General features: G+C 48.8%; 2 protein-coding genes and 1 long non-coding RNA gene across 5 annotated transcripts in view; all 3 read left to right on the top strand.

Moving 5' to 3' along the window:
* The first annotated feature begins 2,167 nt into the window (after positions 1–2,167).
* On the top strand, positions 2,168–5,757 carry LOC101768835 (glyceraldehyde-3-phosphate dehydrogenase 2, cytosolic). The gene is made up of 11 exons (XM_004972916.4): positions 2,168–2,315; positions 2,453–2,476; positions 2,580–2,680; positions 3,071–3,186; positions 3,274–3,373; positions 3,931–4,077; positions 4,168–4,228; positions 4,317–4,414; positions 4,758–4,900; positions 5,065–5,148; positions 5,302–5,757. The coding sequence occupies exons 1-11, from the start codon at positions 2,312–2,314 to the stop codon at positions 5,435–5,437; spliced, it is 1,014 nt and encodes a 337-aa protein (XP_004972973.1). The 5' UTR covers positions 2,168–2,311; the 3' UTR covers positions 5,438–5,757.
* Positions 5,758–7,108: 1,351 nt separating this feature from the next.
* On the top strand, positions 7,109–10,257 carry LOC111257575. Of its 3 annotated transcripts, none has more exons than XR_002678078.1 (3): positions 7,109–8,039; positions 8,166–9,600; positions 9,709–10,257. It is a non-coding gene; the product is annotated as an uncharacterized LOC111257575 (long non-coding RNA). The 3 variants fall into 3 exon arrangements; XR_002678079.1 differs by lacking the exon at positions 9,709–10,257 and having other exon boundaries at positions 7,109–7,501; positions 7,635–8,039; positions 8,166–8,512; XR_002678080.1 differs by lacking the exon at positions 8,166–9,600.
* Positions 10,258–17,346: 7,089 nt separating this feature from the next.
* LOC105914550 (wall-associated receptor kinase 3-like) overlaps positions 17,347–26,749 on the top strand; it is a 32,933-nt gene continuing 23,530 nt past the window's right edge. Inside the window, exons 1-2 of the mRNA XM_012846776.1 lie at positions 17,347–17,377; positions 18,819–19,066. Coding sequence (XP_012702230.1) covers positions 17,347–17,377; positions 18,819–19,066 — 279 coding nt within the window. The remainder of the gene's footprint in view (positions 17,378–18,818; positions 19,067–26,749) is intronic.

The raw sequence follows: 26,749 nt of genomic DNA, 5'->3' as shown, positions 1-26,749 counted from the left end.
TGCTCCGTCTTTCCGAATTGGTTAGGTTTCGTAAGAGTTTTCCATTATATAAAATATACAGATGACTGGTTTTCTTGGGCTTTGCTAATGTGTGAGGCCCATAGGCCATAGCCCAGCAAATTTCAGCGTTCATCCGGAGTGGGCCTGAAATCTATCTGGATCAAGCTTTTCATCCTCAGATGGCACCATGATGCGCCTTTTTTAAGGGGACACCAGAAGACTCGGAGCTTCCTTCGGCCTAAACTAATGAGGTTTAATCCTCTCAAACAACAACAACAACAACAACTACTGAGGTTTAATAGTAGTAAGGGGTAATACCGGTATTTGCATACGTAATCAGCCTTGAAGTCTGCAACAAACGCTAGCAAACACTTTTAAGTACTTTATTTTTTGTCAAACAGCGGCACCTTCCACTGTCGTCGCTCGTGACTTCTTACGCCGGCATGACATCAAGCTACATTGATCAAGAAATTATTGGTAGTAGTTTAACGAAAACACTCGTTGGAAAAAAAAATGCATCGTAGCGAGACACTGACTGACAGCGAAAAAGAAAACGTCGAAGCTGCTGCACTGCACAGATTGCGGAAAAAAGATGAAAAGATTCCGATTTCTGCCTTTCCGTTCATGCGATGCACCTAGAACAAGCTGACCAGACCATGCAACCTCCTCTTTCCCCTTTCGTTCTTGACACGCCCGAACGCTTCTGGTCGCACGCGAATTTCCAAAGCGCCGGTGCAGAAGCTTGACAAACTTGGTTGTAGAAACGAAAAGAGGGTGCCGTACGCGGCGGCGGACGCAAAGACGGCCGACCGGCCGGCGGTACCGGAACTGACCGCCGCCGGTGGGATTTGAAACCCGCGGCCGTCGGCTGCGTCCGGAACCTGACGCGCCCTGACGCCGACGTCTTCCAAACTCGGGTCCGCGTCGTGCTCGATGACGATGACCACCACGCGAGCGGCTGCTCCCGCTCCCGCTCTGGCAGCCGGGGACTCGAGTGACCGAAGCGTCTGGAAGGGGTGGGAAAGAATGTGTGGAGCATATTCGCCGTGGCAGTCTCGAGATTATCTCTACAGCCAGGGGTGGCATATCCGCCTGCCGCGCATGCAGGGTGCCCGCCGGGGACCCCACGCCGCCGCTCGCCGTCAGGGCACGGGACGCCCGGCGCGGCGGAGATCCGCCGTGGGCACCGCACCTGGCCGTCGCTTTCACGTGGACTGTCACCGCTCCTAGCTGTCTCCACCCCAAAACAAAATGCCCTTGGCAACTGGCAAGGGTGGAACACGTGTGCTCTACACGTAATTCGTATACGTGTAAGGATACGTGTACACGTCGAATGGAGTGAGCACCGATACGGCCATGCTGAGTAAGCCTGCAGTACTGCAAAAAAGAAAAAAATTTTTGAAACGAACACTACGATTATGCAAAACCTTATCATTAGAAAGATGAATTTTAAATTGGTGCGGCAAAGCAAATGGAAGCATCGAAAGGCCACCAAAACTAAAAAAGTGGGATTCCACGTACCAAAGCGGACTCGTGGATTCGATGCCGTTGGCGTCGGACAAACACGACCAGACGGGCGGCTCCTTCGCCGTCGCCGGTCGCCGTCCCGGCCAAACACTCCCCGTGCGCCGCCGGCCGCTTTCCGTCCGGCCAGACCGAGCCCCGATCGACCGATCGCCGCCACGTAGGCCTAGCCGCTTACCGACACGTTCACGGCGGCCGAAGCAGGGCCACCACTATTGCTCCTTTTCTTTTCCTCCGAACCATTTTTGTTTTCTCAAGTTGGGGTTTCTTTACCGCCATTATTGTTCCCCAAGAAAAGAATAAAGAGGAAACATGCCTTTCCTCCTCCTCTTCTGCTTGCGCCACTATCCACGCGCGTCCACCCCTCCCCGCCCCCGTCCTTACCAATGACACGTGGGCCTCTTCGGTGACCGGGCCTGCACGTCATCTGGCCTTCCACCTTCCCGAAGCCTTCTGGAGAAAGTCGGGCGGGTTGGACAGGTCACCACCTCACGCACCTCATTCCATCCAAGAATTATTGGCGCCCATTTTTTTAGAATTTCCCCCGACGGCACTTTCCCAAGTTGCATTTCGCTCTCTCCTTTCCTTTGATTAATAAATGTATATAAAAAATTAATTTGCCTTTTCTCTTCCCCTCGCTCTCTAGCCTTTATAATGGCGCGGCCGCTTAAACCCCTCCCCACCTCACCCTATCCGCTTCTAGACACTTCCCTTCTCCTCCTCTCGCATCTCCTCACACCCTCCTCCCCGTCTCGTCGTCGTCGGCCTCGCAGCACCCCCTCTCGCCATGGGTAATTGCTCGCTCCTGACCCGGATCTCCCCGTCTAATTGCTGTTCTCTTATGCTTCGTACTCGGATCTAGCCTGGACGGGCTTTGCTGACTTGTTTTCTTTTCTCGTTTTTGCTGGGTGGATTTGCGGATGCGCAGGCAAGATTAAGATCGGAATCAACGGTGAGTTTGTACCCGCCAGCCTAACTCTACGTGCTTGTTTGGTCTCTGCGTGGTTGAATCTGGACTGATCTGAGTTGGTTTTTGTTTGTGTGATTTGGCTCAGGTTTCGGAAGAATCGGCAGGCTTGTTGCCAGGGTCGCCCTCCAGAGCGAGGATGTCGAGCTCGTCGCCGTCAACGACCCCTTCATCACCACCGAATACATGGTACACGCCTCGATCTGTTGGTTTCGTTCGCTGTCGTGCGTAGATCTGGTGGTTTATGGGGGGTTTTGTGGTGGGTTCAGCGCCGATTCGTGAGGAAGCGTGCTTGATGCTGTTAATCGTGGGCTTCCGGAGTTGTTTGACTACAATTCTTTACTGAGGTTCCATGGATCTGGGGGGATTTGTTGGTCATGTTGCTTAATTATAATATTTTATTTATCCTGTCAGTGGGTGTCTACAGCTTCAGATTTAGTGCTTCGCTTGGTGCTTAGTTTTGTGGGCATGTACACCTTGAGATTTAGTGCTTAGCTCTGTGTTTAGTTTTTGCTAGTGTACTGAATTGTGAATTTTGAGTGCTGTGCTCATGATTTATGCGCTTCCTGTCTCGTGCAGACCTACATGTTCAAGTACGACACCGTGCACGGCCAGTGGAAGCACAGCGACATCAAGATCAAGGACACCAAGACCCTTCTCTTCAGCGAGAAGCCGGTCACTGTCTTTGGCATCAGGTACATCCCCTGTTACTGCTTTCAGTGATGGATTGAGCTTCTGTGTTCACGTTGTGAACTAATGTTTAAACCGCTGTAATATAAAAGGAACCCTGAGGAGATCCCATGGGCTGAGGCTGGCGCCGAGTATGTCGTGGAGTCCACTGGTGTCTTCACTGACAAGGACAAGGCTGCGGCTCACTTGAAGGTATAATTGCTGCCACATAATCCTATTGCTGGTTAGAATGCATGCAGTTAATGTATTTTGTTCTCCCTAGTTCCTGAATGCATGAATTTGGTATGATTGTATACATGCGGGGAACAAATTAAGTGATGGTCCACTTAGTTGTTGGGCTTAAAAAATGGTGTCTTAATTTTCAGTAGTAAATTTTCTTCGCAGCTGTGTTTAGTGGTAGCTTCTTCCTTCCAATTGAATTGGTCATTTGATTCTGATATGCTTTAATAACCTGACAGATTTGAAATACACTCTTCTATTCTATAAAGACTGTCCAGTGTTACCAGTTTGTTTAATGTCCATTAGTTTTGTTATAAGCAGAGTTATTGGACTCTTCTATACATCTGGGAAGCTAAACAAGGTAGTGTCGTCATGATTAGGATCTAATACATGCATGTACTGTCTACACCGTATCTGCGCTTTTTGTTATTGTGAGCTGTGTAACTTACCCTGTTCCACATAAGCGCAGCATTCTTCTCGAAGTTTCAACTGGATGATTCTAACACATGCATTTTGCTTTTGAATAATAGGGTGGTGCCAAGAAGGTTATTATCTCTGCCCCAAGCAAAGATGCACCTATGTTTGTTGTTGGTGTCAATGAGGACAAGTACACCTCAGATATTAACATTGTCTCCAATGCTAGCTGCACCACAAATTGCCTTGCTCCCCTCGCTAAGGTGTGTTGTCTCTTCTTTGAGCCATTTTTTAGTTGTTTCTGCTCTTCTGATGTAGATGGGTTATTAATGATGTCTAACTTCATAAAACAGGTTATTAATGACAACTTTGGTATTGTTGAGGGTTTGATGACCACTGTTCATGCCATCACTGGTGAGTTGTCTGTTGAGCCGTCTTTCCTCCTAGGATTGAGAAGATACTTGTAGTTGGCTTAAATGACAGAATGATGCTTGTCTCTCAGCCACCCAGAAGACTGTTGATGGACCCTCAGCCAAGGACTGGAGAGGTGGAAGGGCTGCCAGCTTTAACATCATTCCCAGCAGCACTGGTGCTGCCAAGGTATATGACAAACTCACAATGTTGTATACAGTGAGCCTGTATTTCCTAGTTCTTCTGTAGTCTTTTGTTTGTGCAAACTGTTTTGACCTGCTAGGCTAGCTGATAATTTGTGATAGAAACTTGATAGCTTATTTCTCTGTTTTGGGTTTATACATAGCTTTGTGAACTAATTTATGTATCTGAGCCTAAATCACATCAATGAGCATGCAAATACCTTGGAATCATGTGTTAAAAGGCTTCATTATTAACTTTGGTTCTGCTTAGTGTAAAGTTGGCAACCATTCTATATTCTTATAAGTTTAATTGTGATTCTGCATCTAACTTGTATATTAATTTACTGCAGGCTGTTGGTAAGGTTCTTCCTGAATTGAACGGCAAGCTCACTGGTATGTCCTTCCGTGTTCCCACCGTGGATGTGTCAGTTGTTGACCTCACCGTTAGACTCCAGAAGGGTGCCTCCTATGAGGACATTAAGAAGGCTATCAAGTAAGTCTCTTGTTTATTGTTTTAAATTAATTTATCAATGTATTTACATTTCTTGTCTGGAATGATAATCTGTTGCCATGTTTGACATGGAGTCCATGTATCTTGCATTCTTCTTGGTTGGGGATTTGTGAAATGTTGTTAATTTGATTGTTATTGTTTTACAGGGCTGCGTCTGAGGGGCCACTCAAGGGTATCATGGGTTACACGGACGAGGATTTGGTTTCCACTGACTTCACTGGTGACAGCAGGTACACGAAATTTGCTTTGGGTCCTCCAAGTTCTAGGAACCAGCGGATATTCTAGGGCACACCACTATAGTGCTACGATGAATTCTAGTGAATGTTGTTTTGTTCCTGTGCTGTGTTATTCATTTTTTTTCCTGTTTCATTGTTTCCACTTAGGTCGAGCATCTTCGACGCCAAGGCTGGAATCGCTCTGAACGACAACTTCGTCAAGCTCGTCTCCTGGTACGACAACGAGTGGGGCTACAGCAACCGCGTTGTTGACCTGATCCGCCACATGTTCAAGACCCAGTAGAGCGTCATCTCCGCTCCATGGTTCCTTCCCGTGGCCTTTGCGGTCGTGGAACGGCCCCGCTGCTTGTCTATGCAGAGAATAAAATGTGAAATGGTGTGCCTCCGGACGCCAGGATTCATGCTAAGTTGGGACATGAGTTGCCTTTTGCTTTTCCTACCTGCTTGCTACCTTCATGTAACGAAGTTGCTAATATGGGACCTGAGTTTAGTTTCTGGTTGTGAAGAATATGAACGGTTCGGTTGTAATTTTGCTGTGTTTAGTCGGTTTGGTTGCATAGATGAGCTTTGCGTCTTTGGAAATAATAGTTTCATGTTTTGTCCCGCTTCTGTGTTCCTTGCTGCAGTCTACTGCAATTCTCATTCTTTGCGAACTGAGTCACTGACTTTTTTTTCCTGCATTTTTTGTCGGTCCTTTTACGTGCTTCAGCTAGCTCTTCTGGCCCTTCAGCGGTCGACAGATTGCTGGCAGAGAGCAAAGCATCTTGGCGGCTCATCGTTTTGATAGTTCCCTACAGGTGGTTTAGTTGGAAAGAATGAGATGCCTGATCTGGTTGGTTGTGATTTGCTGTGTGGCATTGTGGTTCTGATTCTCGCCAGGTGGTTGGACGGCGTGACTGTTATGATATGAAGCCGTGACTGTGCTCGTCGTGTCAAATATTTACCTGCAGTTCCAGCATTCCGTGGTTGTTGCCCTCAGTTTTCTTCAGAGCTGGAGGACTGGCCGAACACAACCACAGATCGGAGATTGCAACGATTTTGCGTGAGATTCAGGAAGTCGTGACGTCTTTTACCTCTTTTAATATGGTTCATCGTCTAATGTTGTCGCCCATGTTTGTGCTAAGCATGCTAGTTCTAGTAGTACTGAAGTTTGGATAGAGAACCCCCTAGCTTCTTGTTGCGACCTCTACAAGAACAAGAGGATTGTAATCTGGATTCTGAATGAATGAAGAAGCTAGTTCCAAAAAAAAAAAATACGACACGTGCTGTAAACTGTAGTGTCGCGGAGGTTGCCGCCTGTCCATTCAGACAAAGTGATACAGGGTAGCACGCGCAAATCTGAGGCTCCATCACTAGAGAATCAAAAAAGGAGAAAAGCCACCGGGACTGTAGCAACATTCAGGCCGATCCTGATAACTTGATGGATGGATAGGTGGGGCAGGAATTCGTATGGCTGAGACGAGGGTTGGCTGCTCACGCTGTGACCACTGACCACTCTCGCCGGTGCATCGCTGTCAAGATTCAGACAAACAAGATCGGCAGCGGATTCATCGGCCAGAGCAAGCAAGGACCAGGCCTGGGGTCGTCAGCCCTTTGGTACAGCGGGAAGGCCAGGGGCGGCATGTACTTGACGTCAGCCCTTCGTGCAGCGGGAGGCCACTTTGGTCGGCCGGCATCGGGTCTACCAACGGATCTGCTTGCTCACCTCACAAGTTCTGGAGAGAAGAGAGTGTCGCCGGCCCTGTCATCCTTCCTCGTGATCTCAGGATGGCATGCATATGCGCATCAACAAATATAAATCCGCTGTCGCAAATTTCCGGGAAACCAAACAACCGCTCGCATTTGTATCCTCGTGACAACAACATTGTTTGCACACAGTTGCAGTTGCCGTTTAACTCATGACTGTACACAAAATGGAAAACGAATTTTTTTTTGAAAAGGAGCAGGAGTGCTGCTAATTCATATAAGGAGGTAGAAGTTTGCGGTTACAGTTAAGTCGATGATATATAAAAAGATACAGGCTCAAATGACTCATTCATGAAAAAAAACTAAAGAGACTCTATTCCAACCCAGGCTTCCCGCACGCTTGCTTCCTGATGTTTATGTCCTCCTGAATGCGAAGAAGCAGCTGCATAGGCGATAGGAATTTATTTTCAAAGATCCTCCTGTTGCGCTCATTCCATATATTCCATGCCGTTATGATGCAGTAGGCCGCCAATGATCTCCGCTGCTTCCTACTGATATTGGCCATTGTTTGTGTCCACCATTGCTCGGTTGATTCATACCCATCTCCAGGAATGGGAACCTTCCTTCCCGTCCAGTTGGACACCAACATCCATAGGAGCAGGTGAGGCACAAGTGCAGAGCCGTTTCGTTTTCTTGGTCACAAAGCTTGCATGTTGGTTCACACTCCCAGTTTTTTGCATCATCTTGTCCGCTGTTAATACCCTTTCTCCTGTGTTTATTTTCCACATGTGCAGTCCAAATGCTATTGCTGGAAAATGAACAGTACATTCCTTTCAGCTGTGCTTGATACGCTGATTTGGACGTGTATTTTCCATTTGTCGTCCATTTCCAAAATATCCTGTCATCTTCCTGATCATTTAGCTGGACAGTTTGGACCAAGTCCTGCAAATTCACAAATTCCGCCATCTCCTGCTGCACTAGTGCGAGGCTGCGAGCACAATGTATTTTACTGTCTTTTCTTGAGATGTTACCACCCACTGTCAGTTGCTCTGATTTGTGTTAACAGTCTATGATCTCAAATCTGAAGGCTCTGTGTTCCTGGACTGCATTTCTCGCAGCAAGTTTTGACATCCTGCCCTGGTACTACAACTGTGGATTCAGGCACAAAGATGATCCATCATCGGCCTCAACGCAAAAAGGTAGCGATAAGTATGGCTTAATATAGCTTTTACTGAAATTTGAAGTGTCTGATGCTGCAGTGCAGCCAATCCCAAACTCTGAACTACGTACATGCAAAACACTCTGTCTTTGCTGCTGTCTGTCAGGCTGCCACATTCTCTGATCCATCGCCCTGGACCCTGCGTTGCAAGCTTGGACAAGGAGGCAGGTCGCCGCCGGCGAAAACGGCGACGTGGTTCGAGACGGCGGCCGCGTGCGGCAATCTGGCGGAGCCGGCTGGCTGGCCATCTCCGTGCCCGGGGCCATGGACACGCTTTGCCCAGACCTGATCGGGCCAGCTTCTCTCAAACGATGAAGCGGCCGGCAAGGTCTCGCCGCGTCGTCGACCGGCGGTCACTCGCCGCCGAGCCCGAGCACACCCGCCGTGCCGCCGCCGTCCCCGTCCGGCCTCCAGCATCGCGCCTGCCTGACGACTAACCAGGACGACCGTGCCCCTGCCTGTGCAGACCTCGCCCGATCCGGACCGCACGTGCTCGATCCAACGGCATAAAGTGACCCAGGGGGCGGACGGTATTTGAAATACCGTCCACCCGTCCCCTGGACCCTGGTCGTCGCAGCAACGCCACCTCCGCTGCATGCCGTGGCTCGCCGGAGCACAGCCGCGCCGGCCTGCCAGTAAGCGTCGACTTCCTGCGTCCTGTCGAGCTTCGCCGCGAGCGACGAGAGGACGCGTCTCCGTTCAGATTGGACCGGCTGCATGCATCGCATACGCCGATGCGCGACATGCGCTACGACCTCCACGACGCCATCGCAGAGTCCATGCGGCTGTACCCGGTGTCGCCCGTCGACGCGCGCATCTAACCTGTGCGCGCTGTGGTGCCACGCGCCATCACCTAACCCTGCTCGCGTGCGCCGCCGTGACGCCACGTGACTCAGGTGGCGCGCGCACGCCGGGATAACGTTCGCCTTCGTCTTCGCCACGCACTCGCCTCCATGGCCGCGCGCAGCGCGTCCGCACAGGGAAGGTACACACGCGACACACGGCTGACCCCAATGGCATCGTCTTCGCTCGCTTGCTGCCTCGTTAGGCTTGTCGCCGGCGGTCGGGCACCAGGTGTTCCGTGTTCGCTGCTTTGCCTGGCGAAGGACCAACGATCAGGAATGTGCATGAGCACGCCTGCCGGCGGCCGGCCGGCCTCAGCCTTGAAGTCTAGGTTCATATTCAAATTTGCTCTTTGTTTTCACTATTTAAAAGTCCGTACTGGTCCCCGCGCTTCAAACCAATTGGCAATTTGAATTTGCATACCGGATTATGCCGAATCGCTGCCTTTTTCAAACTGTCACGTGAATCCTTTCCTTTTTTTTTTGCCAAAGAACATCACACGTTATTGTTTTGATGACATCACTTTGGAATGGAAAAAAAAGGCCGAGCCATGCTCACCTCAATTTGCGGCCAAGTGCCTTCTTGAATGACACTCCAACTAACACTAGCGTAGCTCTAGTGCTCTGCATATGTAGTTGCCGTTTAACTGAACTGCGCAGAGTGCGTGTACCCAAAATGAAAAAACAAAAACTTTAGAGGTATAACAAATCTGTTTCTGCAATTTGTCTTACTACCCGCTGTCAGTTTCTGCAATTTGTCTTACCGATCCCTGAAATCTGAAGGTTCCTGGTCTGATGTACTCGCAGCACTACATCTGTAGATTCAGGCACAAGATCCATCACCAGCCTCAACGCAAACGGCAGTGATCATCTGATGTAGCCCCCGGCCCCACGCTCGGCCGCGCCCGCGCTGCGCGCGGCCATGGAGGCGGCGGTGGCGCGGCGACGGCTCCGCCGCCGGTGCACTCCCGGGCAGGCCGGCCTTTCCCCCGAGAGAGCAGAACGTGGCGCGGCTGCCGTGCGAGCGTGGCGTAGGCGCCGGAGACCCGGAGTTCCCCCGCACAGCGTGGCATCGCGTCGTCGAACACGGAGTTTGCTGCAGTGCTCGCTGTTCAGCTGCAGTGTCAGGAGTACTTGATGGGCAAGAACATCCACTGAATGGCCTTTAGCAGTAAACATCGGCAGGTAAAAAGATCAGTGCAATACTTGTCTCTCCAAACAATAGATACGTAGATTGTGCATGAATTCACTTCGTTTTCGCAAGCTGTTAATCGCATTCGGTTCAGTAACTTTCATATAGGCAGAGGAAGTTGCAAAGTAACAGTCTGTTCCTTCCAGCATAAGTCTGTAGATTCAGGCACAAAGATCCATCATCGATCTCAACACAAACGGCAGCAATAAACATGGTTTGAATCTAATTTAACTTCTACTACTGAAAATAGGAGCGCCTGATGCTTGAATGCATGGCTAATCTCAACTCTGAAACAGAGTAACGATGAACTTCCATACGCAGAGGAGGTTTGATTTTTAAATTAATTTCCACTGAAATTAGGAGTTGTCTGATGCTGCAATGCTACTGCAGTCTCTCAACTCTGAACCATGAACATGCGGCAAAACATGCTCTCCGATCCATCGTTCGCTGGGACCTGCGCTATTAGTTGCAAACCTGGAGCAGGAGGCAGGTGGGCGCCGGCGGCGAAGACGGCGACGTGGCTCGAGCCGGCAGCCACCGCGCACAGCTGCCGAAGACAGCTGGCCGGCCAGTCTCCCTGCCCGAGCCTACTGATCGGGCGAGCTTGAACGATGCAGCGGAGGTCTCCCGCGCCGTCGGCCGGCGGACGCTCGCCGCCGCTTTTTCGGCCTGCCCGCATGGCTGCAGCTCCGGTGCGGCCTTGATTGAGCGAGGGACTGGTAGCCGGGACGGGGCGACGGGGCTGCTCGATTCCGCCGGGGAAGACGGTGGTAAGCCGTAAGCAGAGGAACGCAACCAGGGAGCTATATGCAAAATCTAGGGTTCTAATTGCAAATAATCGGATCACAAGTATTGATCGCGATCCAAATTAGGGGGTTATGCGTAAATTTTAATCGCGATCCAGGGGTCTTCCTGAAAATATTTCGCCAGCGGCGGCATCGGGACCGGCGAGGTCGCGTCCGGGCATTGCTTCCGCCAGGTTCACGCACCGCCCCACACTTGGCGCCCGTGGCCATAGTTCGTTCGGGGATGCTGTTCGCCGCCGATTGAAGATGTAGCCACGGGCCGCGCGTGCGGACGGCGATGGAGCGGCGACGGCACCGGCGCCACCGCACTCCAAGGCACGTGGCTTGCCGAGCGCAACTGAAAGTAAGGGCGCCCCAGCACCCGAGGAATTCGGCTCTCCTCGAGGTGGTGGCCGCGCGCCCGTACCGGAGTCGACTTCTCCGGTCAGTGTGTAGCCACCGCCGCCGCGCCGGCAGTGCCAACTGCCAATGACTCTTTGCACGTTCCTTGGTGATGACACATGTCCGATTCTCCATTCGGTCCGATTGGAGTCCTCCCTCTTCCCAAAATAAAATCGAACTCGGCCTTTAATTTCTCCCTAATCCAACGCATTTTTTCTCGATCGCATCCCCTAACCCGGCCGTGATTCGTGATTTGAGATCTTTGGAGACGCTCGTCTGCTTGGCCTTTTTCTAGCTTCATGGTTCGCCCTGCTGCTGAGCTCATATTTGAAGTGCTTGCCGACGGCCGGCCACCTCGCGCAGCTGCCGAAGCCAGCCGGCCGGCCAATCTCCCTGCCCGGGCCTACTTTTCGGGCGAGCATGTCTTGCAACGATGAAGCGGTGAGGTATCCCGCGCCGTCGACCGGCGAACACTCGCCGTCCGGCCTCCAGCATGACGGCCACCCGCACCCGCCTGACGACTGATGAGGACGACAGAGTCCATGAATCTTCAGCCCACGCCCGATCTGGACCAAAGGAACCCCCTCTATGCCCTTGTTTACTTGCTCAAGTTGGGACCTCCCAACTTGGGAGTTACTGTTTGGCCTGAATTTGTGCCTTTGTACAGAATTTTGTTGCTCCCAATTTCAGAAACTTTGGAGTTCACTGTTTGAGCATTTAAACCCAGCACATCTATGCATGGCCCATGCATGCACACATGCAAAAAACGCATGAACAGCTCAGGGGGAGAACACAATCGCATTTTCAACAGCAAACCTTCAACGAAAATATCTCAAGTACATCAACAAATTATTACAGTCACAACACCGTTCCAAATTATTACAGTCACAACCCGGTACAGTAACAAGATCGAAAACTGTTACATGGAATGACAAAGTACATCAACAATGACATGTCCTCAATCACAAATTATTCAAGACCTAGCAAACAAATGTTCAGCAAGCATGTCTCGGAATGCATTCATGCTTGCCATGTCCGCGCTCTGTGGCGCAGGAATTGTATGTGGCTAATCCTGAGTGCCTTCAACAGGCACATAATTTATGTTGTTGTCTACTATACCAAAGTGACTATCAAAGTCACCATTAATCCTAATAAAGTTGTGCAACGCCATGCATGCACATATTATCATTGTCTGTGTTTTAGGTGGATAGGCCGGGATGTCCAACAATATGCGCCACTTCATTTTCAACACTCCAAACACCCTTTCAATCACATTTCTAAGAGATGAATGTGCGAAGTTGAATATCTCCTTCATACCGTATGAGGTTCGGGCGCGTTTTGGAAGTCTTGGATGTGATACTTGGCCTGCCGGTACGGAGCCAGGAAGCCGGTTCGGTTTGCATACCCCGAGTCCACCAAGTAGTATTTGTCTATATGAAGAGTACATACCTGTAAGTTTACGATAGTGCAATTAGAAAACAGTAATGAGTGGGAAACAGGGCTGTGTACCTCTAGGTGGCATTGGGAAGTGGTCTCTGTAAGTTGTCATTGCATCGTCAAACACCCTCATGTCATGAACTGAACCCGGCCACCCAGCAAGGACAAAAGTAAAGACCATATCAAAGTCACAGGCAGCCATGACATTCTGGGTTATCTTGCCCTTCCTACACATGTGCTGCATAAACTTTCCACTAGGCACAACAACAGGGATGTGAGTGCCATCTATTGCTCCTATGCAACCCTTGAATTCAGGGTAGAACCGATTGTTTTGCAGCCTAGGATGCATTGATCTAAAGTGTGGGTCACGAGGTTTAATTATGTCGGCAGATAAGTCTACTAGACTATTGAGGACTTTGTAAAATAGTCTATGGACAGTGGCTAGTGATCTCTCGAATCTATCCTCTGCTTGCCTAACTGATTGCGGTGCCCCACATATCCAAAGGAACAATCCTAGAGCCTCAATAGTGCTGGTTTTGTTAGATGTTCTAAGACCATACTGAGATGTCAACAAATCATGTAGCCTATGAAACATGTGTGGGGTCATCCTAAACATATTGTAGCAGGCTGAATCATTGTCAAGCTTGTTCAGTACCCATTGCTCCCCAGTCAAGACTGGATTCCTATACGACCGCCTATTGCAATACTTGTCCACATGAATATCATAGGCATACATACCGTGTTGACAAGCCATGGACAACCAGTCGTCCCACCAGCTGTTGTAAAGTTCTAGCACTTCGTCAAATTCATCTTCTGAACATTCATCTTCGAAGTCTTCATCTAGGAAGGCAAGATGTAGTAAGGCTTCATCTTCTGCGGCTTCTTCTTCTGCAGCAGCAGGTTGTGCAGCATCATCTTCGACGGCTTCATCTTGTGCAGCTTGACCTTCTGACCCATCATCTTCTGTAGCATCAGAAGGTTCAACATCCTGGGTATTGGAAACAAGACAGGCACAGTCAGTTCAATTCAGTTTGTAGCAACATTACTAAAGCCTGCTACCTCCATTCAAACACTCATTCATCTCACACAGAGGCAATCATTTTCAGAAATAATAATAAACATTACTAAAGGAAAGAACCATTCTTGTAATTAAACATGTGCTGACATAGTTCCTCATAGTTCATCATCACAGCTTAAATAATGACCACAACAACTGAAATGACCTACACGCCATGACCATCACACACAAAAGACAGGCCATCATGCCAACAGTACTAAAGGGACAATAACTAAACAATGCATGGATGTTAGGGTCTGGTATTAGACCGTAGCAGCATATTGCTTGATCATGGATAGCCTTGCTTCATCAGGTGTGCACAGGAAGATGTTGCGTAGATCGTCATGCATGCAGATCTTGACCACACCATTCCATAGATGTCCGTCCATGAGGTGCACTCCAAGCTCTTTTGCTGCATCTGTAACTTGTTTCTGTTCTTCTTTCCTAGCACGCCTTTCTTCTTTCTCTTCTTTCTTACCATCCATTCCATGAACCTGCTGTGCCATCCTAACTTCCCTTGCTTGTTGCAGCTGGGCCAGCATAGCCTCCCTTGATTGTTCCTGCTGTGCCTGCCTAGCCTCCCTTTCTTCTTTCCTCTTCTCTAGTACCTCATCAATGCCCTTTTTGTTATCGACCACCGCCCTTTCCAATACAGCTATCATTGTATCATAAGACGACTTCACATTTGTCTGGTTGCGAGGTGTGCTGCCCTTGTTCTTCTTGGTGGGGCTTGTAGCTGTGCTGCGCAAGCTGCTGGTGCTCCTCTTGCTCCCAGTGCTGACTGGGGTCGCACAGCTTAGAGGGGTGCCACCGTCAGCTTCAGCGTCATCTTCCTCGCCACTAGAGATGAAGCTAATCTGCCGGTTGACCCCTGGAACAAAGGAGGTCTCTCCAGTCACTGCAACCCCACTGAACATCCAGTCCATCTGGTCAATGTATTCTGGCCATCCATCCTTCAACTCATACCAGTCGGCGTGCCCCTGCAATGCAAATACAACCCACACATAAACTTCAGAAGGTAGTACACATCTATTGTAATTACACAATGAGGCTTGACAGATTAGTTACCCTTGTCTTCTCCTCCCACCACTTGTCAGAAGCAACAACAGAGCCATCTTCTCTGTGCCCCAAGCCTGTGCACTTGGTGCGAAGATGGTCGATGAATGTCCACATCGACTTCAACTGCCTGTACTTGTAACCAAACTGCTCGCTGTTTCTAAACTTCCCAGTGGCCTCTAGGAACTTATCCCTAACATCTATCCAGCCCCACTTGCTCATGTTCCCGTTCTTGCAGTTACCCAAGTCAATCTGCTGGCAGTAAAGCTCACAAAACAACTGAGTGTCCTCTTTGGTCCACTTGGCCCTGGTTGGCTCAGTCTGTGCACAATGTAATTGAAACAGCAATGCATGAAACAACAATGCAATCTGTGCACAATGTAATTAAAACAGGAATGCATGAACTCCTATTGACATTAACCATGACTATCCTACACACATGACTATCCTACACATTTCATGCAAACCAGTTGACCAGATCATGGAAGGAAAGAGGGGGACAGGTAGCAAGTACCGAAGTGTTGTCGCCGTCAACTGCTTCAGCCGCGCCTCGACGCAGGGAACCGCGGCCCGTGGCTGTAGGTCGCCGTTGCCGACGCCCGGGAGCCGCGGCCTGACCACCGCTGCCGGAAGCCTCTCAGCGGGGACGGGGGGCCCGGCTGCTGCCGCCTGTTGCGCCTTGGTGGCCGGAGCGAAGGATGCCTTCGTAGTCGTCCATGTGCGCCCACCCGGAGGAGGCGTTGAGGTTCAGGCCCGACATGCCCAGGTGGCTTGGGGTGGGCACGGTGGACGACGACATGTGATGCGGCCCGGAGGAGTAGGGGTTGTAGGATCCGGTCCCTGCGCCCGGCGGCGCCAGGGAGAAGAAGGTCCTTGTGCGGTGGCCGCCATCGTGCTCGGGGGCACTGCCGAAGTCCACCCCCGAAGAATCGCCGTATCCCCCGCTGTTGGAGGCGGCGGGGTTGCCGGATTCGCCGGCGGTGAAGGCTGGGGGGTTCCCGGATCCGCCGGCGACGAAGCCCGCGGGGACTCTGGATCCGCCCGCTGTGAAGCCCGCGGGCGGGCCGGATCCACCGGAGAGGAAGGCCGCGGGGACTCTGGATCCACTGGCGTTGAAGGCCCCGGGGTACCCGGACCCGCCCGGGAGGAACTCCGAGCCGTTCCCGTCGCCGTTGAAGTCGTCCATCGCCGCGGACGGGGTCAAGAACGGTGGATCCGGGACAGGCCGCGGTGGATCCGACGGAGAACGTCCTAGATCTGGTGCTGCAGTGCTCTATTCGAGCGCAGGCGGCGAGGTGAGCGGCGGGGGAGACGGAGAGTGGCGGGGGAGGGGGCGACCGCCGCGGGGGAGGGGGAGAGCGGCGGGGTTAGGGCGAGCGGCGGGGGAGAGGGAGAGCAGCAGGGGATCGGAAAGCGGCGCAGGGGGAGAGGGAGAGGGACTGGGGGCGGTGCTAGGGTTCTGCGCGCGGCCGGTGGTAATAGGTGTCGAAGTTTGGGCCGAAATCGGGACATCCATAGGCCGAATTTGGACCCAACTTTAGCAGCCCGTTTACTTGAAAACTCCCAAAAGGTGGCCCAATTACTGTACAAAGGCCAATTCGGACCTCAAGTAAACAAGGGCTATATCGGTTCGGGGGAACCATCCTCTGTGCAATGGGCTGCTGCCAATCTGACCTGTCAGGAGGCAAATGTATGCCAGGCTTTAATGGGAATCCATATACATCGAATGGCTGTCAAGGTTCGCTCCCTCCCTCCCTCCCTCTCTGCGTGTGTGTCTGTGCGCGCGCGCATTCTCGACAATAGTGATCTTTATCGTTTGGTCTTGGAGATCATTATTTATCCTAACCATTCTCAACAATAGAGATCTTTATCGTTTGGTCTTGGAGATTCATATTATGCTCTAGGTCGTAATTTTTCTGACATTTTCAAGTTTATAACATTCTTCGGAGATAGTGTTATATGATGCATGAATCAAGTCCATGCCTGAAAAATCATTAAGCTACTGAAGAGAAAATACTCACAACTCAGTACTAACTCTTGCATGTCAGATCTCTTAAACTATTAGGCTTTCCGCAGAGGTAGAATCTTTTTTTTTCTTCCTTATTTTGACTTTTGTCATACTTCACTGAACAATGCCTGAAACATGACGCGTTTCTACTATCACTAACGTACGGGAATAAGACAATGGATGCGAGAATAGAACTGTTTTCTGTCTTTAATTATTTACATGCAATTTATGTTTTTGCCACTACATGGTGTTCTTTTCCAGCCGTGCAATAGGTTTTCTCACTGACAAATCTGGGCTTGGGTCCGCGTTTTAGGAAGAACAGTGACAAACTGAAATTCACTGTGGATTACTGATGAAAACAAAAACTTTCCATAAACTAGTTTGCATAAAATTTCCTTTATTTTATTGCTCTCCTCTCCAATTAACATGGAGATTTCTCTTTTTTTCGAGAATGTGCATAGCACGTCTCATTAAGAGAGAGTGGGAAAAAATACAGAGTCTTACAACCATGGAAAAGGGGAAAAAAACTGAAAGGGCTAGTGAGAAACAAACTATCAAACTTACAAACCAAACTAGGCTCATCGCAAAGGAGAAAAAAACTACTGAGAGCTGGAACGGCACCTAAACATGGAGATTTCTAGTTATCTGAAGAAACATTGAAGTCTCGACAGTTGGTATCGTCTTCATTTTGTTAATTTCTGTATCACTAAAGTATGATGTTGCTGCAGATATTGATGAGTGCCTAAAACCAGGCATCTGCGGAGGAGTATGCCATAATACTATAGGATCATACTATTGCACCAGATGACCCAATAAAACACATTATGATCCTTTTGAAATGAAATGCACCCCGACAAAAAAAAAATATGATTTTTTGCCTGGTAAGTCGTCATCTCCGTTACCTCAATTACCATCTCATCTGCTCGACAACATCTGATCCTGCGACCTTGCTACGGCTGTTAGCATGGCCATAGTTATGCTAGCATGGGCCCTGCTAATTGAACTGGGTTTAATGATTTTAATGGATTGGATTTCTTTTGAATATTTAGATTGGTTATTAATATGCTAATTCATCAAATGGTTTGGTTTGGTTTGGATTCCTCCTAAGAGGAAATAGTTTGGGAGTGGTTTAGAGTGGGTTGCATTGATTTGATTCACAAAACAATTTAAGGATCCGATTCTTAATGTGGGCCCACATATAAGTCTAACTATGCTTTTTCGTATGGAGTAGCTAATTATTAAACTAAATCATCTTCAACAAATTTCAATCAATTTCGTTAAAATTTTAAAGTGTGAAAGGGAGGTTGTAGTTTGGTCCGACTCTTGACGTGGGGCCCATAAATATGCCCAGCTATACTATTTTGCACAAAGTAGCGGACACTTAAACTAAGTCATCTCCAATAAATTTCGATCAATTTCGCTAAAATTTTAAAGTGTGAACACAAGATTTTAATTCTATGATCCGGCTCTTGACGCGGGACCCACATGTATATTTAGTCATACTATTTTACACAAAGTAGTGGACAGTCAAATTGAGTCATCTCCAATAAATTTTGATGAATTTCGTTAAAATTTTAAGGTGTGAACGTGACGTTTTAATTCTAGGGTCCGGCTCTTAATATGGGGCCTAAATGTATGTTTAGCCATACTATTTAGCACAAAGTAGCGGGCAGTCAAACTCTGTCAACTCCAATAAATTTCGATCAATTTCGTTAAAATTTTAAGGTGTGAACATGATGTTTTAGTTTTAGAGTTCAGCTCTTGACGTAGGACCCACATGTCGGACTCACATTTATTTCAAATATATACAAGTTTTTTATATGAGCCCATAGATTTATATAGCAAACCATGATTTTTTTTATAGCAAACCTATGGTTCTATCAACTAGTAGGATGAATTGACTTAAGTTTAGATAATATAAATATAGGATGAGTTGGGTTGAAAAAATAAATTAACTTGATGTGGATTGGTGTGGATTAGAGCTGGATTACAATCAAATTAGCAGGCTAGCTGGTAATTACCTGTCTGGAGCCTACCTGTTCCACCAGAAGAGGAGCCTTGCCGCTGTGAAGAAGAGGTACTTCAAGCAGCACGGAGGCCTCTTGCTGTTGGAGGAAATGAAATCAAAACAGGGGATTTCCTTCACTTTGTTCACCAAAGCAGAGCTTGAAGAGGCAACTGATAATTTCAACGAGCGAAATGTGCTGGGCAAGGGAGGGAATGGCACCGTCTACAAGGCAGATCAGCGAGAGGCAGGAGGAGGAGTTCGGGAAGGAGATGCTCATACTTTCCCAGATCAACCACAGGAACGTCGTCAAGCTCTACGGCTGCTGCCTCGAGGTGGAGGTGCCCATGCTCGTCTACGAGTTCATCCCCAACGGCACGCTCTCCACGGCCGTCACAACCACGGGCCACGCGGCTCTTTCGCGACGCGCCTGAAGATCGCGCACGAGGCCGCGGAAGCCCTCGCTTACCTGCACTCCTGGGCCTCGCCGCCGATCATCCACGGCGACGTGAAATCGGCAAACATACTCATCGACGACGACTACACCGTCAAAGTCTCAGATTTTGGAGCCTCGACATTGGCTCCGACGGACGAGGCGCAGTTTGTGACGTTTGTGCAAGGCAGAGGCGGGCTAAGGATTTGGATCATGGGTATTCAAAATTGCAGATGGCAAGAAAAAAAATTAACAGCCTAAATTATAGTTTTATAACACAGAATTAAGTGGTAACATCATTGATTAACAAATTGATCACAACTTGAAATTGTCCAGCTACTAATAGTCAACATATCAAAATGGCAACATGTGAAATAAATAGAGGATAAAACAACAAAATGGTAATCAAAATGAGAGTGCTTTGCTATCAACATTAGCAGAACATTAGGCACACAATATGAAACATATCTGGCAGATCTAAATCAAAATGTGTTGGTGTAAACCCATATTTTCTATGATTATATATCACACAACTAATCTTCTTAACCTTTCAATTGTAGCTTTTCAATTTTTTTAATTAGATCTCACAGCTAATGATATACAATATAGAAAACAGGGCATACATTAGCTGCAGTTCTGCATAGAACACCCGATTGCCAGCTGCCCAGCCCTTTCAAAATGTTAGGCGACCCATTGGTTTCAGTTGGGGAATTATTAATGACAACAGATTCTCGAAGATTGGTATTTGATAACAGTTTTTAGCCTGCAAGAAACATCAATGTGCTACTAGCTGCCTAGTCACAACGATAATGGAAAAGATAGGCCTAAATGGTCAACATGTTTGCTAGTAGACATGAATGATCACAAAAGTGCACATGATGTTGCTCCGCTCACAACAGAGAAAAATTATATGCTACATGCTCACCTCAATTTGACAATTTCACAAACAATTAGAGGAATCAGGTCTCTCTAATCAAGCAGGCCACGCGGTCGGGGACGGGTCACGGGGAGTCGGGGATGCGGTCACATGCCACACGGAGGCCACCGGGGTCGCGGCGGAGCGCGCCGCCCGCCGGCCGTCCAGTAGCGCCGGCCGCCCGGCGCCCGGCCGTCCACGTCCAGTAGGTGGCGCGGCTGCCGCGGTGCCGCCGCCACAGCTCCGCGCAGCGGCGCAGGCCTCCGAGCTCCGGCGCTCCACCCTCCCCCTCCCCGTCGCCGAGCTCCGCCCTCCCCGCCGGCCGCCGCCGGCTAGGGTTGAAGCAGAGGCGCCTGGATGTGGATGTCAGGATGTGTGGTTTGTGCGTGCTGTGCCCTGGTGCCTATGCCCTCTGCTGTGCGTGGCCTGGCTGATTAGAGAGGCCGAGTGGCAAATTGGGCAAGGGAGAGCCCGAGAGGGAAGATGTCCGCTGGTAGGCCTTTTTATTTTGTTTCACTGTGTTAGCTTCTTTATTTTTGCTTTTTCCATACATATAACTAGAATACACTATATATATGAACTTTTTTTTTCATTATTGGATATTCAACTGAATACCATTGAATACAAGTGGACCTGCCCCTGCGGCCGGAGGTCCATGCTGATAGAATACCAAATATATACGTATCGTGGCATGATTGTAATGTGAACCGTGTACACCAAAGATTGAGTAGGCCAGGAGATATGGTAGTTAGCACTTGTAAAGGAAAGAGATAGGTAGTTGCTAATTTATCTCCTCAATTATCTCCTGGCCATTTATCTAGGTGCTACGCCTCCTATGTAAGCCACGGCTGGGGCTTTTTCAGCTATTGATCTATTAACACGCAACACGCTCGTCCCGGCGTTTCTCTCATCTTCCGAGCGCCTCTGAATCTCGCACATGGTAATCAGAGCCTAGGGTTCCATGGCGTCGAGTTCAAGCACCACCACCAATCCCTTCTTCGGTTTCCAAGTGACCGAGAAGTTGTCCAAGACCAACCATACGCTATGGAAAGCGCAGGTCCTCGCCGCCATCCGCGGTGCTTGCTACGAGGGGCACATCAATGGCAAGACCAAGGCCCCTGATGCTGAGATCGTCGAGAAGAAGGCAGACGGCACGACCGTCACCAACCCCAACCCTGCGTTTGAGGCATGGTATGCTCGGGATCAGCAGATCCTTTGGTTCCTCCTGTCCAGTGCGGGGAAGGATGTTCAGGCGCAGATCAACACTGCCGAGACGGCAGGACAAGCCTGGTCAGCAGTGGAGAAGATGTTCTCCGCGCAGACCCGCGCCAAGACGATGAATGTGAGGCTTGCCCTCACCACTACGAAGAAAGGTACCATGTCGATCACAGAATATGTTTCCAAGATGAAAGGTTTTGCAGACGAAATGGCTGCCGTCGGCAAGGCTCTAGATGATGAAGAACTAGTGGCGCACATCTGCAATGGTCTTGATGCCGATTACAATCCAGTGGTGACATCAGTCACTACTAGATTGGATCCCATCTCGATTCCTGACCTGTATGCTCAGCTGCTCAGTTTTGAGACCCGGCTGGAACTGCAAGATGGCGGCTCCTATGCTCACATGGCAAACCGTGGGCGTGGCCATGGCAACCGTGGCTCGGGCACTGCCCGTGGCCGTGGTCAGCGTGGGCGCGGCCAGGCGCGTGGCCGAGGAAACGGTGCATCGAAGCAGCGTAACGGCGGGCGGCAGCCACGACCTGATGGGGCGAGTGGGTCTGATGATCCATCGCTCTGTCAGATCTGCTTCAAGACAGGCCACAGGGCGAGCCGGTGCTGGCATCGGTTTGATGAAAATTATGTCCCAGAAGAACGCCACGTCAACGCCGCCATCGCCATGAACGCCTACAATGTCGACACCAACTGGTACACCGACACGGGAGCAACGGATCACGTTACAAGTGATCTAAACAAGCTGACGATGAGGGAGAAGTACCATGGAAATGACCAGATTCACACTGCATCTGGTTCAGGTATGGAAATTAAATACGTTGGTCATACTACTGTTCCAACTCAATCCCGTAGTTTGCATCTAAACAATGTCCTTCATGTTCCTAAAGCTGCAAAGAATCTAGTCTCCGTTCATCGTCTTGCCAAAGATAATTCTGCCTTTATTGAGTTTCATCCTGATTTTTTTCTTATCAAGGATCAGGCTACGAGGAACACGATTCTTAAGGGGCCATGTCGTCGTGGATTGTATCCCCTTCCTGTCAATTCTTCAGTCAAGCAGGCAAATGCAGTTGACAAGCCAACCGTGTCTAGATGGCATAATCGCCTAGGCCATCCTTCGTTTCCTATTGTTACCAAGGTCATAGACAGTAATAATCTTTCTTGTTCCTCCGTGTCCAATAAGAAATCAGTTTGTGATGCTTGTCAGCAAGCAAAGAGTCATCAGCTACCTTATAAAAGATCTGTTAGCTCAACTAGTTTTCCTTTGGAACTTGTTCATTCCGATGTTTGGGGTCCTGCAGTTGAATCTGTGGGCAGAAAACGCTACTATGTTAGCTTTGTTGATGACTTCAGTCGTTTTACGTGGATTTACTTTCTCAAGTATAAATCTGAAGTTTTCCAAAAGTTTCATGAATTTCAAAAAATGGTTGAGCGACAATTTGATCGAAAAATTCTTGCTATGCAAACTGATTGGGGCGGGGAATATAAAAAATTAAATAGTTTCTTCTCCCAAGTTGGCATCATTCATCATGTATCATGTCCCCATGCTCATCAACAAAATGGGGTCATTGAACGTAAGCATCGTCACATAGTTGAGGTTGGGTTATCCCTCCTAGCTCATGCTTCAATGCCCCTAAAATTTTGGGATGAGGCCTTTATGGCTGCCACATTTCTTATCAATCGTTTGCCTAGCAAAGTCATTGATAATCAAACACCTTTTGAGCGTTCACTCAAACAAAAACCAGAGTATTTTTCCCTTCGCACCTTTGGTTGCGCATGTTGGCCCAATCTCCGACCCTACAATCGCCATAAACTTGAACTTCGTTCTAAGCAGTGTGCCTTTTTGGGTTATAGCAATCTTCACAAAGGCTATAAGTGCCTTGATATTCAATCCGGCCGGGTATATATTTCTAGAGATGTAATCTTTGACGAGGAAGTTTTTCCCTTTTCTACTCTACACTCCAACGCAGGTGCCCGCCTCCGTGCAGAAATTGCACTCCTCCCACCCGGCCTTGTACCCTCTCTTGAAACGGAACAGCTAGTTGATCACGTATTTGATTCCACTAACCCCACTAATGATGGTGCACATGCAGCGTGTGATAACAGGGGGAGCTCTTTGCCTCCCAACACGGAACCTAAAGCAGATTCGGCATTCCATCATGCTGATCCTGCTGATGCCAGTACTGCCCCTGCAGTTTCAACTTCCGTCCCAGTGGCTGCTACGCGCACCGGTACGCCATCCCCTGTGCGCCAACCGAGCGGGGTCACGCGTACTGCCGATGACGTGGTGCCTCCTGCCGCTTCGCCCGGGCCGGCACCGATGTCCCATCCTGCCGCAGGCACGGGGGGCACAGATGCCGACATCAACAGCTCTGCTGCTGCGGATGGAACCCTTGTGCCGGCACCAGAAGCTGGACCCCCTGTGGCTGGACCCTCTACAGTTGCAACAGAGACTCAGACTCCACCGCGACCACGAACTCGACTTCGTGATGGTATTCGCAAGCCGAAAGTCTACACAGACGGTACCGTCAGGTATGGATGTTTCACCGCATCTGGTGAACCACAGTCCCTTGATGAAGCACTGAACAGTAGAGATTGGAAGCTAGCCATGGATGCAGAATATGATGCTTTGATTAATAATAAAACTTGGCACTTAGTTCCACCAAAGAAAGGTATTAATGTCATTGACTGTAAATGGGTATATAGGTATATAAAGTGAAACGTAAATCTGATGGGAGTTTGGATAGATACAAAGCCAGGCTAGTAGCAAAGGGATTTAGACAACGCTATGGTATTGATTATGAGGATACTTTCAGCCCAGTTGTGAAACCAGCTACTATCAGAACTATTTTGTCCGTTGCTGTCTCTAGAGGGTGGAGCCTACGTCAGCTCGATGTACAAAATGCTTTTCTTCATGGGTATCTAGAAGAAGATGTGTATATGAAACAACCACCTGGTTATGAGGACAAGTCAAAGAATGGGTATATCTGCAAACTTGACAAGACCTTATATGGGCTTAAACAAGCACCAAGAGCATGGTATTCACGGCTGAGTAATAAGTTGTGTCAGCTGGGCTTTAAAGCATCAAAAGCTGATACATCTCTGTTCTATTACAATAAAGGAACTGTCATTTGCGAGCGCCTCTGAATCTCGCACACATGCCAGAGGAGGCCTAAGGCACGTACAAAGGCAATTAATTCCATTTTTATATGATGCCACGTAGGCTTGTTTTGTTGACGCGGATCAGTGGTAAAGGAGAGAGAGGGACGCAAGACGACGGCAGCGACTCGTGCTCCGACGTGCTGCGGACAACCTCATTCTTGTTGTATGAGCGGTGGCCGACGGCTCCGAATCCACTGTGAAATTAGACAAATCCGTCTCCCGTGCTGCGCTACCACCGATGGAAGCATTGAGCCTTGCCTCGCCGGTAACAACCCGCCGCACCCTTCCTCCCGCACCACGCCGCGCTGCCATGCACCGATAGATGCATCGAGCTGAGCCGACCTTCGCCGGCAGCACCCCGCCGCACCCCACCTAGGCAACCTCGTCGGGCCGCTCTGTCATCCACATCACGCTGACTCGAGTGCAAAGGGCGACTGTGAAAGAGCGGGAGATACAGGGGAAGCATATGTGTGAGCGAGAGCCACCTGTCCGTCGAGCGAGAGCCTGTGGCTCATATATATGTGTGAGGGGAAGCAGCGCAAAGTTTGTTCACAAGCAAGATCACGATGCACAGCGAGCCAAGCACACGAGGTAGAGAGAGAGATTAGAAACATAGAAGACGGGTGGGCTTGGGCTCATGTGAAAGGATAAGGTGAGAGAGGAAAAGGTATACAATGAACATGCTTTGCTGGCTGAACGGCATGATAACTGGTATAAGCAAGAGCACGCGTGGCCTGCAGGCCAGAGTTCTGAATGTCAAATGTTTTTGAATGTTAGTCTTCGAATCCATCATTTTATGTAAAAACATACGATTTATATTATGTATTTTGTACTTTAGTGAATCATAATATCATTCTATCTATTAACAAAAATTATATTATATTTGTATCTCAACAAGAAATTTAAGATCAAAACAAGCAACAAAATAGCTACAAAGATGAACTTCATCACCATAAACTATGTGCCCTTTACGAATTAAATGATCTACAGATAATAGACAAGTCATTGTATAAAGATGTCTGTTAAAACACTCTATGTGTGATTTTCAAAACACTTACAGATGACAGTTGTTTAGACTGTTGATCGTGCCCTGACAGATGACTGTTGATCTGCGAGGTCCTGCGCGGGTCCAGCGTCTGCGATAAACTTCATCCTTAACTCGACACCGACTATGACGTCCTCAGTCAGCTCGCATGATTGCTTCCAGCGGCTCTAGCGCGGCGTCGTACGCTACACCACCGTCAAAGTGTTATAATGTTAGAACTGACTTTAGATACCACCTCTTTAGTTTCGGTTTAATTTCAGCTCGGGAGAAAAGGGGTGCGCTACAAGTTACTCTCGGTTGGTATTTGCAATCGGGACTAAAAGGATCTTTTAGTCCCGGTTCAAAAATCAGCCATCCGTGGGAATCCTTTAGTCCCGGTTGAAAAATCCAGGCACACGTGGGGGATTGTTTAGTCCGGGTTGGTAAGATCAACCGGGACTAAAAGGTCACCCTTTAGTCCCGGTTGGTATTACCACCTGGGACTAAAGCAATCGGGATAAAAGGGGGTCCTTTAATCCCGGTTGGAAACTCTAACCGGGATAAAAGGATCCCCTACGGGTGGCTGAAAAAAGAATAAAGTCCTCGGACCCTTTTTATCCTCGTTGGTGTTTCCAACCGGGATAAAAAGGATCCCCATGTGTGGCTGGGAAAAGACTAAATCCATCGAAACTTTTTATCCCGGTTGGTATTACCAACCGGGATTAAATGAGGTCTTTAATCCCGGTTGGAATTACCAACCCGGATTAAAGGGTCTTCCATGAGTTAATACAAAAGGATAGCATCCCCTATATAGATAGATGTGGTGTGTAGGTGGGATGGCAAGGAAGCTATGTTAATTATGGATTAATTAGGCTTAATAGATTCGTCTTGTGAATTAGCCCTCATTTATGCAATTATTTTTATTATTAGTCTACATTTAATACTCCTAATTAGCAATCCAATATCTGATGTGACCCGAACTTCAGCTCATGGATCCAACAATGAGTAAACTAAACCATCATCGTCCATGCATTTCGATCCAGCCCTCTTAGTTGAACGCCTGTCAGTTGCTATACAGGTTATTGCCATAGCTTTCACAAGAAATTTCCAATTAAATTCTACTTTCTCTCTCTCTCTGCGTAGT

This window comes from Setaria italica, chromosome VI (assembly GCF_000263155.2).
Source record: "Setaria italica strain Yugu1 chromosome VI, Setaria_italica_v2.0, whole genome shotgun sequence".
Lineage (NCBI taxonomy): Eukaryota > Viridiplantae > Streptophyta > Magnoliopsida > Poales > Poaceae > Setaria > Setaria italica.
This window is presented reverse-complemented; position numbering and strand designations above follow the sequence as displayed.

Bases quoted from the DNA above. Each gene is read 5' to 3' on its own strand.
- LOC101768835 (XM_004972916.4), top strand. The intron at 2,477-2,579 runs GTGAGTTTGTAC...GATTTGGCTCAG, and splicing joins GATTAAGATCGGAATCAACG to GTTTCGGAAGAATCGGCAGG. The intron at 4,078-4,167 runs GTGTGTTGTCTC...TTCATAAAACAG, and splicing joins GCCTTGCTCCCCTCGCTAAG to GTTATTAATGACAACTTTGG.